The sequence below is a fragment of the Macadamia integrifolia genome, chromosome 5, assembly GCF_013358625.1.
Source record: "Macadamia integrifolia cultivar HAES 741 chromosome 5, SCU_Mint_v3, whole genome shotgun sequence".
Taxonomy (NCBI): Eukaryota; Viridiplantae; Streptophyta; class Magnoliopsida; order Proteales; family Proteaceae; genus Macadamia; species Macadamia integrifolia.
Window position 1 is genome coordinate 8,299,990 of NC_056561.1, and position 12,300 is coordinate 8,312,289.

The 12,300-nt window shown below is 37.4% G+C and overlaps 2 protein-coding genes and 1 pseudogene across 2 annotated transcripts; 1 reads left to right on the plus strand and 2 right to left on the minus strand.

Annotated features, from left to right (window-relative positions):
- The first annotated feature begins 629 nt into the window (after positions 1–629).
- Positions 630–1,282, plus strand: LOC122077846 (annotated as a pseudogene).
- Positions 1,283–4,310: 3,028 nt separating this feature from the next.
- LOC122078565 lies at positions 4,311–8,409 on the minus strand. The gene is made up of 3 exons (XM_042644596.1): positions 8,276–8,409; positions 4,656–5,187; positions 4,311–4,567 (listed from the first exon to the last, which is right to left on the minus strand). The coding sequence occupies exons 2-3, from the start codon at positions 5,061–5,063 to the stop codon at positions 4,484–4,486; spliced, it is 492 nt and encodes a 163-aa protein (XP_042500530.1). The 5' UTR covers positions 5,064–5,187; positions 8,276–8,409; the 3' UTR covers positions 4,311–4,483.
- Positions 5,141–6,788, minus strand: LOC122077847 (protein FAR1-RELATED SEQUENCE 5-like). The gene is made up of 2 exons (XM_042643750.1): positions 5,237–6,788; positions 5,141–5,187 (listed from the first exon to the last, which is right to left on the minus strand). Exons 1-2 carry the CDS (start codon positions 6,786–6,788, stop codon positions 5,141–5,143), a joined length of 1,599 nt encoding a protein of 532 aa, XP_042499684.1.
- Positions 8,410–12,300: the final 3,891 nt, after the last annotated feature.

The window sequence follows — 12,300 nt, forward strand, 5'->3', positions numbered from 1 at the left end:
TTTAGCTCAAAAATGGTAGAGCACTTGGGATTTTTCTCAGGGTATGATGGTTCGAATCCATCAAGATTCTTGGAATTCTAAAACTTGGTTTTGTGGTGTGGTTTCAATGGTGTTAAATTTGGGTTGTGGTCTTTGAGCATGCCTTACTTTTCCTTTTGAGGAAGAATATTCTAAGTGGTTTTCTGTTAATGGGAGAAATGTAATTGCTTTTGTGTTCAGAATGTCTTTGCAGTTTCAGAATGTCTTTTTGAATTTCTCTCTTTCAGCTGCTTTTGTTTCTGGTTCACAGAGTTCTACAGGTTAATTGCTTCTCTATTGTCAAGTATTTGACTGAAATTGTCTTTTTAGTTTCTCTCTTTCCTTCTTTGGTGTAGCTACATTTACTGCTAAAATTCTCTGGTGATTGGTGATGACTCTCTCTGTTTGTGATTGCAATTATTTTATTTCCAAGTTTAGTATTGTGTAACTTTTGAGGAAGAATCTTCTAAGTGGTGATGACTCTCTCTGTTTGTGACTTAATGACAGAACAAGTATCAGTTTGCAATGGAAAACAAAAGAGAGCCCCCAAAGAGTATCAGTTTGCAATGGAAAACAAAAGAGAGCCCCCAAAGGCTCCAGCCAAGCTATGAATGAAAAAATGCATCAGGAGATCAGTCGACACCTTCCTCAATAACTATCACTACTTCACCTCAACAGCAGTAGTTATTGTATTTCCTGCCTCTGTTTCAATTCTCCTCTCTCAATCATCACTTGTACCATCCTTGTTCCCTCTCTTTTCAGTCATTTATCTTCGTCTTCAATCACTCTTTTCTGTTGCTGGATTCCACCATCATCACAGTTCATCTCACTTCTCAATCTAAATTTATCTCAAACCCTCTCTTCCTCAATTTTATCTATCCATTTCACCCTCTCCTTCCTTCTACTGCCAAAGCCTGTGTAATTGATGCTATTCACCACCACCAACACAACATGGTATCTCTTCAATCTTCCTTTTCTTCTTTCCTATCTCTTTATGTTCCCCCCCCCCTCATAACCCACATATGCAACTCCTTTGTTATCCTCTCAGCAAACACAGGCACCCTCTCTACTCTTCCTTGCCTTCAATATCCTTGATGCTTTTGGCTTCTCTTCACCCAATATCCCTGTCAATCTAGGACTGGCCTTTGTGGAAGCTCTGTTTCAGTACCGAATTGTAAGAGTGTATAATCATTCTAATAGGCTCAGTCCCTCCATGGGATTTTCATTGCATATTTTTACTCCCTTTAGGAATATCCTCCTTTGATTTGATTCAGCAGTTAGAAGCAGAGCTTTACATTGATAACAGAATAATACGTAGGCCGAGTCAATAGGAGAAGAGGTGTGGTATATGAAAGAGTCTTGGAACGTTTTAACGTTTTGTTCAATCTTCACCAGCCATTTTCTTTGTGGACTACTCTGGAACAAAAAAGAGTATAAAGGAAGGGAAGAGAGCTGAGATTTTGTTTTGTCCTTTGCAGAAGAACCAACCCCTGAAGAATTTTTTTTTTTTTTTCAAAGGGAAATTTTCCTTAAGGAGCATAATGGGGGACACTTGAGGGAGTTTAAGAGGCAAGGAAGAGATAGCATTTTAGGGAAAGATAAATAATCTCTCTTCTTCGTAATTTTACCTTGCCCATTGTTTGAACTTAAAACAATGGCGAACAATAAATCCATTTCCTTGGAAGAAATTAAAAACGAAAAATGTCGATCTTGTAAGTATATATATACATATCTCTGTTTATCTTGCATAAATGATCTTGCATAAACCAGACGTGGCAGAGGAATGACCAGAATCGTAGCAGGGAGGAGGAGAAGAAGAAGAAGAAGAAGAAGAATCGTACGACCAGAATCGTAGGCAGCCTCCGAGCAAAAGAGAGGACGTAGCAGAGGGAGAGGGCGCTATTCTTTTGTGCGACCAGAAGAGGGAAAGAGGGAGAAGAAGAAGAAGAGGAGTAGATTTAGGTTTTTTTATGGTTTTGGTCGATCCGGCCCGGTCGATTTTTCAAGCAAAAAATTAGACCGTTTTCTTCGGTCTTGTATTATCTACCATACACGTGGCGTTTGCCACGTGTCAAAATCTTAACCAGCCTCCGCCAGGCTCCGCCAGTAACTGATGCAGCAGAGGAGCTCGATCCTATCGAATTGGGTCTCTGGGATCGAGCTCCTCTGCTGCATCAGTTACTGGCGGAGCCTGGCGGAGGCTGGTTAAGATTTTGACACGTGGCAAATGCCACGTGTATGGTAGATAATACAAGACCGAAGAAAACGGTCTAATTTTTGGCTTGAAAAATCGACCGGGCCGGATCGACCAAAACCATAAAAAAACCTAAATCTACTCCTCTTCTTCTTCTTCTCCCTCTTTCCCTCTTCTGGTCGCACAAAAGAATAGCGCCCTCTCCCTCTGCTACGTCCTCTCTTTTGCTCGGAGGCTGCCTACGATTCTGGTCGTACGATTCTTCTTCTTCTTCTTCTTCTTCTCCTCCTCCCTGCTACGATTCTGGTCATTCCTCTGCCACGTCTGGTTTATGCAAGATCATTTATGCAAGATAAACAGAGATATGTATATATATACTTACAAGATCGACATTTTTCGTTTTTAATTTCTTCCAAGGAAATGGATTTATTGTTCGCCATTGTTTTAAGTTCAAACAATGGGCAAGGTAAAATTACGAAGAAGAGAGATTATTTATCTTTCCCTAAAATGCTATCTCTTCCTTGCCTCTTAAACTCCCTCAAGTGTCCCCCATTATGCTCCTTAAGGAAAATTTCCCTTTGAAAAAAAAAAAAAAATTCTTCAGGGGTTGGTTCTTCTGCAAAGGACAAAACAAAATCTCAGCTCTCTTCCCTTCCTTTATACTCTTTTTTGTTCCAGAGTAGTCCACAAAGAAAATGGCTGGTGAAGATTGAACAAAACGTTAAAACGTTCCAAGACTCTTTCATATACCACACCTCTTCTCCTATTGACTCGGCCTACGTATTATTCTGTTATCAATGTAAAGCTCTGCTTCTAACTGCTGAATCAAATCAAAGGAGGATATTCCTAAAGGGAGTAAAAATATGCAATGAAAATCCCATGGAGGGACTGAGCCTATTAGAATGATTATACACTCTTACAATTCGGTACTGAAACAGAGCTTCCACAAAGGCCAGTCCTAGATTGACAGGGATATTGGGTGAAGAGAAGCCAAAAGCATCAAGGATATTGAAGGCAAGGAAGAGTAGAGAGGGTGCCTGTGTTTGCTGAGAGGATAACAAAGGAGTTGCATATGTGGGTTATGAGGGGGGGGGGAACATAAAGAGATAGGAAAGAAGAAAAGGAAGATTGAAGAGATACCATGTTGTGTTGGTGGTGGTGAATAGCATCAATTACACAGGCTTTGGCAGTAGAAGGAAGGAGAGGGTGAAATGGATAGATAAAATTGAGGAAGAGAGGGTTTGAGATAAATTTAGATTGAGAAGTGAGATGAACTGTGATGATGGTGGAATCCAGCAACAGAAAAGAGTGATTGAAGACGAAGATAAATGACTGAAAAGAGAGGGAACAAGGATGGTACAAGTGATGATTGAGAGAGGAGAATTGAAACAGAGGCAGGAAATACAATAACTACTGCTGTTGAGGTGAAGTAGTGATAGTTATTGAGGAAGGTGTCGACTGATCTCCTGATGCATTTTTTCATTCATAGCTTGGCTGGAGCCTTTGGGGGCTCTCTTTTGTTTTCCATTGCAAACTGATACTCTTTGGGGGCTCTCTTTTGTTTTCCATTGCAAACTGATACTTGTTCTGTCATTAAGTCACAAACAGAGAGAGTCATCACCACTTAGAAGATTCTTCCTCAAAAGTTACACAATACTAAACTTGGAAATAAAATAATTGCAATCACAAACAGAGAGAGTCATCACCAATCACCAGAGAATTTTAGCAGTAAATGTAGCTACACCAAAGAAGGAAAGAGAGAAACTAAAAAGACAATTTCAGTCAAATACTTGACAATAGAGAAGCAATTAACCTGTAGAACTCTGTGAACCAGAAACAAAAGCAGCTGAAAGAGAGAAACTCAAAAAGACATTCTGAGCACAAAAGCAATTACATTTCTCCCATTAACAGAAAACCACTTAGAATATTCTTCCTCAAAAGGAAAAGTAAGGCATGCTCAAAGACCACAACCCAAATTTAACACCATTGAAACCACACCACAAAACCAAGCTTTAGAACTCCAAGAATCTTGATGGATTCGAACCATCATACCCTGAGAAAAATCCCAAGTGCTCTACCATTTTTGAGCTAAAGATTCACCTACAATCTAAAAATGTTAGATTTCAAAAGACAAAATCTAAAGCAATATAAAGGTAAGTAAAAAATAAATAAATAAATAAACTAAACTGGTTCTATGCAAAATAGATGTCCTTAATCAATATCCAAAAATAAACAACCAAAATCAACAATCAAAGATGACAAATAATGTCCTTAAACCCATTCCTGGTATTGGTGCAGAATAGATGATGCCGATGTTTGGGAAGAAAACTGAGAAAGAGCTTGATCAAATGTTCCCTGCACAATGACAACAATATGTTGGAATACCAAAAATCATGAAGGATAAAACTTGTGAAGCTACTAGACCACAATTGTAAATAACTACCTGTAGAACTTCTGTGAAACTCACTGGTACATTGTTTATTGTAAATTCTGCAGCTAACTCAGTACTTGGTCCTCCACTTTTCCTTTTTTTCCCCTGTTTTTCTACCCAAGGCTTCTTCCTTCTACTACCTTTTTGAGTGAGAGGATTTTTTTGCTTTAATACTAGTCCATTGTTTATATTAGAGACCTCATTAGGGACAAGATTCTTTGGAACATCAGACACATTGATACTTTCAAGTTGTTGACATAATTCTTTAATCCCATTCTTAACCAATGCGAATCCTTCAGCTGAATTTGAAGCTTGTAATGCTATCTTCACAAGTTGAGGAGAAAGATATCTGTATCGTTGTGTACAGTCTAAATTCACATCTTCAACAACTTGTTTCCCCTTATGGTCTTCCACTACCATACTTCTTGCTGCCCGTGTCCATCTCCGCAAAATATAAGAATCAGGTATACACTTGATATCTAGGACATCCAAAACTTTCAAGCAATGGCAACAAAGAATGCCAAACGTCTCATATTTCTTGCAACTGCATTGAAAAGTCATATCAACTGGGTTACAACATACTTTGTACTCACATTCAGAACCAACAATGCCAACCATATATACATGAAAGGGAGTATCTTCATTCCGAAAATTTATTTTGCAAAAACTAATCCAGTTATACTGCTCCTGAAATCTCTCAAAAATGTATGGAGTATAGACATCCCCAGCTTGTTTGATAACAAGTGACATCCCGAACATGTTCCTTGGAAGTTTGTTTCTTGAATCAAATTCAGCCTTTAATTCATTAGCTCGTTTAGTATTCACAACCCTTTCGAAGTGCTTAAAAAATTGAACAACATCCAAAGTAGATTTTAGATATTCTTTCAAGTCACTATTAAAACTCTCACTAATTTGTGTACTCCGCATGCCTATTGTGAATGTGTTTTTCATATAACACTTTGCCCATTTATATTTAATTCCATAAATACGAAGCAACCATGAATTTTGTTCCAAGTTGTAGTCACAAAGTAATTTTTTCCAAGAATTCTCGAACTGTAATTCTTCCTCATACTCAAATATACACTTTTTCAAATATTTGAGAAAACAAGAGCCATCTTTCATTATATGACCTAGATGTTTAATTCCATTTTGCATTATGTGCCAAGTACACAACCCATGCCATGTCCCAGGCCACACTTCATACAATGCTTTTGCCATAGCAGTATCTTGATCTGTGAAGATGGTTATAGGTTTTTTATGTCCATTTGCTTCTGCGAATGTCTCAAATAACCAATTAAAAGATTCAGCTGTTTCATCATACAAAAGTGCAGCCCCAAATATAATAACCCCTCTATGATGATTAAAACCGGCAAATATCCCAAATGGCCTATACTCTTTGTTAGTACAAAATGTGGTATCGAAACTAACAACATCACCAAACTGTGCATAGTCAATTCTCATTTTAGGATCAGCCCAAAAAATATTAGTGATTTGTTCATCACTATCCAACTGTAATGAGTATGTAAATGAAGGATTGTTCATACTCTGATTTTCAAAATATTTCAACAAACTCCCTGCTTCACCATATGATAAGGAATATTGTCTTTTAGTTCGTAGATAGTTCTTCTGATCTTGCATTATGTAGCCAAGACTCTTTGTCCCGCCAGCTTGCCTACTCATTAACTCAAATGCAGCCTTAGGGTTGATCCCTGAATCATCTGCTAAATCGATTTCATATGAATGTATCTTTGAAATCTTCCTCTGGGAACGCATAAAATGCCTAGTACCAGGAATATGAAGGTGGTGATTATGTTCTTCCACAAAATCACGACACTCATATTTTCCATTTTCCATCAGGTATATCCCCATCCGTGCTGGACACTCTGTTCTCGTCTCAGCTCGTGGTTTTTTTGTATGGATGTCTCGCTTATCTATTCTCCGAAAACCAGCTTTATTACATACTAATCTCCGTGAAGTTATAACTGTCATGTCTTTCTTTCTCTTATGTGCAAAATCTCTTCTAATACTAAAACCCAATCTTCCTCCATAACTGTTATAGAAGTCATAAGCATCCTGCTCTGAATTAAATATCATGCCTACCCGAGGACTACTGTCAACATTCTCACCTAACTCAACGTTATCCATATTCCGATAAATGAAGCAATTTGTTGATTCTTCAGAAAGTTGAAACAAGTTACAATTTAATAAGTTTCGAGAACATCTAAGAATGACTAAACTGAAACAATACTTAAACTACCATCTATTGCAGACCTCAAGCTTGTCTATGGAATTAACCAACTCGTGGTGAAACAACCACCCCCTTCCCAGCCACTTACAAAAAAAATAAAAATTTTAAGAAGTTTCCATTTACCAAAGTAGAAATGGATTCTGAAATATTTGTTTAATTGACAGACTTTTGTTTTAGGGTTTGATTGAGAAGGATAAAATAAAAAAATACATAAAAAAAGAAAGAAACACAAACCATGTCATCGTCCTTACCAAGCAAAGAAGCATTAAAAAAAAAGAAAAAAAAAAGAAGAAGAAGAAAAACAAACCACTCCACAGGTAAACTTCAGTGGAGGTGATACTAATAAGACACAGAAAATGGGCTCATTTTAGTGGAAATAATTTTTTTAGGGTTGGGTAGGAATACTGGATTTACTTAATTAGTTGGTCTTGTTAGAGTCATTCTTTATTTTTAATTGTTATTGAAGTGTTTTCGTTAGGCTGGAATAGGTCTTTATGAATCCAGCCTTGCTTTTCTCTACTTTATTTTATGATGAGTTTTAGTCAGTTAAAGACTCCATCCATAGCAAGCTATTGGATGGAGGAGTTCTAAGTTTAGTTTGAGTCTCTTTGAGTATTTTATGAGTTTGTAAAGGGTTTCGGCCCTGACATGAATTTGATGACTAGAAATTGAATTTTACCTTTCGATTCTTGAGATTCAAATCTCTCTCTGCTGTCGTGATTCAGTAGAAATCTGGTTCTGATTTCAGGAAGGCTTGGTGGTGATTCCAAGTTGGGGTTTAGTGGGATGCCAACCCTGAGATTTAGGTGGGATTCCTGATTCATATCCTTCTCTCTTTTTCTTATCTTTTTAGTAACAAGTCAGGTCTGAAAATTCAATACCTTTCACATTCTCTCACTAGTTTCCTTTATTTCTACTTGCTTGATTGATTAGTACTCTGTTAACCTATTTTCTCTTCTGTTCTTGCTTAGATTCTGTTTTACTTGTTAGTCCTTAGTCCTGGTTTCAGGTTCTATTTAAAAATAGTCTTCCCATCGATTTCTAAGTCATTCTCTAAGTAGGAGATCTGGAAATTCTCGGTTTTGGTTTCTGATTTCAAATTCTAATTCAGATTTCTGTTCTGCTATTTCTGCTGTGCCTGTCCCAATTTTAAAGTGATATTAAAGCAATGCAAATCACCTGCATTCTTTATTACTTCCACCACCCCTAACAACCCAATTGCTTCGATCCCAGGAGACAAAACTTTAAGATAAGAGATGAATTAAGAACAGAAAACGATTTCAAATCCAAAACATTAACGATTTACAAAGAACATTCATGAACAAATCCAATGCAAAATACAAAATAATTACATTCCCTATGTACTTGCAGACTCATCTCTTACCTTGTGCGGTTTGATTCCTCCGAGAAGAAGAGAGGACACAAAGGGAGAGGGCTTGCTTTCGTACGACCAGAATCGTAGGCAGCCTCCGAGCAAAAGAGAGGACGCAGCAGAGGGAGAGGGCGCTATTCTTTTGTGCGACCGGAAGAGGGAAAGAGGGAAAGAGGGAGAAGAAGAAGAAGAGGAGTAGATTTAGGTTTTTTTATGGTTTTGGTCGATCCGGCCCGGTCGATTTTTCAAGCCAAAAATTAGACCGTTTTCTTCGGTTTTGTATTATCTACCATACACGTGGCGTTTGCCACGTGTCAAAATCTTAACCAGCCTCCGCCAGGCTCCACCAGTAACTGATGCAGCAGAGGAGCTCGATCCAATTCTCGATAAGGTCGTGTCCAAATTCAGTTTTATAAAAACATGCGTCATTTTTCTTTCATTAAATGTTCTTCGTAATAGATTTCTAGAGAAGAAAACTCTTCCTGGACTTGTCGACCCATGGTGGGCCTGTTGGCTCAATGACTCAAACTTAACTAGAAGTAAAAACAAGAGCTGCGGGGAATGACCAAAGGCCCAAGCCCATCTGCATTTGCATTTTGCCCACGTGTCACTCACGTTTTTTCTGTTTTATTTTTTTTACGTGTCGACACACACACGCTAAGGTGCCGTTTGATAACACTCTGGGAGAATGTTTTTGGTGTTCTTCTATTCTGTGGGAATGCAAATAGAACAGAAATATGTTTGGCACGTCCGGTTCATTTTTGTATTCCCTCGGAATGAACCAATGAAAAAGAATGAGTAAAGAATACATTGCAAGAGTACCAAAAAGTTGCTTTTCTATTCTTTTAGAAACTTAAAAGAACAAAACTATTCAAAACCCCCACAATCCCTTTTCTCCATCTCACGATCAAAAACCCCCAAATCCTAAGGAAAACCTGCAATAGGTTTTCACTCTCTCGGTCGCGGCTTCCCTGCAACTGTCGCTGCTTCCCTGCAACGGTCGCCGCTTCCCTGCAACGGTCGTCGCTTCCCTGCAACGGTCTCTCCTCTCGGTCACCGCTGCCCTCTCTCTCCTTCGCCGCTTCCCTGTCTCTCTCTCTCGGTCGCAGGTCAGTCGCCGCTTCCCTGTATCTCTCTCTCGGTCGCAGGTCGGTTGCAGGTCGGTCGCCGGTCGCCGCTTCCTTGCCTCTCACGATCGTCGCTTCCCTGCAACTCACGATCAAAGTCGCCGCTTCCCTGCAGCAGGTATTGTCTCGCTCTCTCGCTCTCTCGCTCTCTCAGTCTCAAGTATCGACACACCCAACAAATTTGAAGTCATTAGCTCCAGTTTCCTGATTCAATTGCAGAAAGAAACATTTTGCAGAGCTGTTAGTCTCAAAAACAGAAATTCTGGGTCAACTTGATTCTGATATCACTTGGCTTCAAATTGATTCTGATATCACTTGGCTTATAGGTTAACGGCACAGTTGACACTTGATTAACACTTGATTCAATTGCAGAAATTGCAGAAACACTTGATTAACACTTGATTAACACTTGATTCACTTGGCTTCAAATTGATTCAATTGCAGAAAGAAACAGATGACTGATGAAAGGAAAATAAAATGGGGAAGATCCCAAAACAAAGCCTTACAATAGAGTATTATATACTTGGGCAGTTATGATAGAAAATTAACTTTAGTTGGATTGAAAATCTAAGAAGAATAAATGAAAATCCAAAAGATCTGGAACTTGAGGATTTTCTATGCTTTCTGGCTATGCTCTGACCACATGCTGTCAAAGGATAAAAAATTGAAATTACAGATCTTGGAGAAGAAGCTTTGTTGCAAGGCCTATGACAATCATTAACAAACCTAGTTTGCAACATTGTATCTAAATAATGGAAATACATTATTATTTAAGAAAACAATTCCATATATCAAACTAATTGAGTTAACTAAAACAGTTTTTTTCACAACTTTTTAAATAATAAAGTAGGTGGATAAAGTATTAACATTCCCACAAGGAAATTCCATATTTAGAGAAAGCAGCATCTCAAAGGTGCAAATGAAATCTTTGAGCATAATAAATTCTATTGTTATACAACTTTCAGGACACTAAACAATCAGGAATTTTCAAAATCATTTTCACAGAGGAAAAATTTTCCATTAGATTAGTGATAGATACCTACCATGAAGGCCATTAGTAACTCACACAAGCAGGTATATGAAGAAATGGGTGCTTTTTTGCATTGAGCAATTCCGGTCACAAACAATAATAGTAAGGTGCAACAACTTTCAGTCCCCATTTACTTAAGTGTAATAAACAAATGTCAAAAGCTTAATATATTATTCAAAATTGAATGGTCTCTTTTATTTACTATGAATTAAATTTAATAATCTGAATTAACTCTAGTTAGCAACTCATATGGATGCTTAACTGATGCAACACTGGAAAAAAAGAGAAGGGGTTAATTTACCTTGTTTTTCATAGCTAATGAAAGTTAGTCAAGTACTCAAGTCTGATCATAGAGGTTTAAATTGGGCTTTTTGATCTTATATTTTGTCTGTTGAGTGATTGAATCATAATTGATTTCCTATAAATATTAGGAAAAGAGTTAGAATATTATTTCTCTGTTTGTGTTTATATTTCTAACAGTCTCTTTTGTTTTGTTTATTCCTGAACCCAGGTTAGTTTTCTACTCTTCTAACTAGCTTATGGCACCCCTATTTTTTGTGCCAATTCCAGTTTGCTCATATTACTAATTTCTCTTTCAATTATGCCAAGATTGTTCTGGAATTTTGTGAGAAATTCTTTGCTGTCATATTTTAATTGTTCTTAATCTGAAACCTGAATTTATTATCATCTTAGTTCTCTCATCTCTACTCTGGCCTTCCTTTAGCACTAGGACTTTACTATTGGCCTTTCTTTCTGAAATACTCCTTTTCTTTGAATTTCACCTGGAAACTCCTTTTCTTTGATGTGCATAGAGTATGTTTCAAATACTCCTTTTCTTTGATTATTTTGATCGATCGTGATGGGTTTCTGAAAAATACTCATTTGAGCATATTTCATCATTCTCATCTTAAGATCCTTATTTATTTATCTGTTAAATTTTATCATCAGCAAATATTGTCTATTTATATTAATGTGGCAAGGAAGAAAAATTTCAGTGCTTAATGAGATTGATATTTTGGATGAAGGTTGGTTGTGTAAATTTCAGTACTTAATGATATTGATATTTTGGAGCTGGAAGAGGGCTTTTATTATGATTAGAGTATTCTATTTTGATGAGAATGATGGAAAGATCAATTTGAAGTTCTTGAGCATGATGTAAATAGAACAGAAAAGACATGTATTTCTTTTTTTAGGCTATAATGAGATGTGTTTCTAATTTTAGAGTAATGGCATCCACTTCGAGAGCTAATAACGAGGCAGCAAAATGGACTCAAAGCAAACAAGATTATCTCTTGAAATTAATGGTTGAACAAGTGAAAGTTGGTAATAAGAGTTCTAGCACTTTCAATAAAGGTGGGTGAAACAATATCAAGAAGGGGCTTGAGGAAAAAGCTAATCGGTCATTTACGATGGTTCAATTAAGGAATAAGATGAATAAAATGCGATTCGATTACAGCGCTTTCAAGAGACTACTGGATACTACAGGTTTTGATTGGAATTCCGTGACGAGGACCTGTACAGTTGAAGATGACAGTGTTTGGGATGTACACATCAAGGTATACTGTACTTTTATATGATTTTTTTAAAATTCGGTGTAATTTTATCTAATAGCTAGTGTGTAAAATTTTCAGGCAAATCGTGATTGGTCAAAGTTTAGGAGGAATGGGCTACCACATTGGCCTGAACTATGTATAATTTTTGGGGATTCATATGCTAGTGGGATAGGAGGATTCGGGAATGAATCTGATTTCAGGTTTGAAGAGGAATCGAGAGGTGTTGATGATGAGGTGGATGCAGATGTAGATGTAACTCCAACTACTCCATTGGCTAATACCTTGCAAACAAGTTATTATGAAAGCCAAGATCCAGGAACTGATCGT

What these genes read in the sequence shown, in the direction of transcription:
- LOC122078565 (XM_042644596.1), bottom strand. Translation starts at nt 5,063, where the DNA reads ATGGTAGTGGAAGACCATAAGGGGAAACAAGTTGTTGAAGATGTGAAT. An exon ending in GTTTCACAGAAGTTCTACAG is followed by an intron (nt 4,568 to 4,655) that starts GTAGTTATTTAC and finishes GTCATTGTGCAG; the next exon opens with GGAACATTTGATCAAGCTCT.
- LOC122077847 (XM_042643750.1), bottom strand. Translation starts at nt 6,788, where the DNA reads ATGGATAACGTTGAGTTAGGTGAGAATGTTGACAGTAGTCCTCGGGTA. An exon ending in TGGCATTGTTGGTTCTGAAT is followed by an intron (nt 5,188 to 5,236) that starts GTGAGTACAAAG and finishes TTTTCAATGCAG; the next exon opens with TTGCAAGAAATATGAGACGT.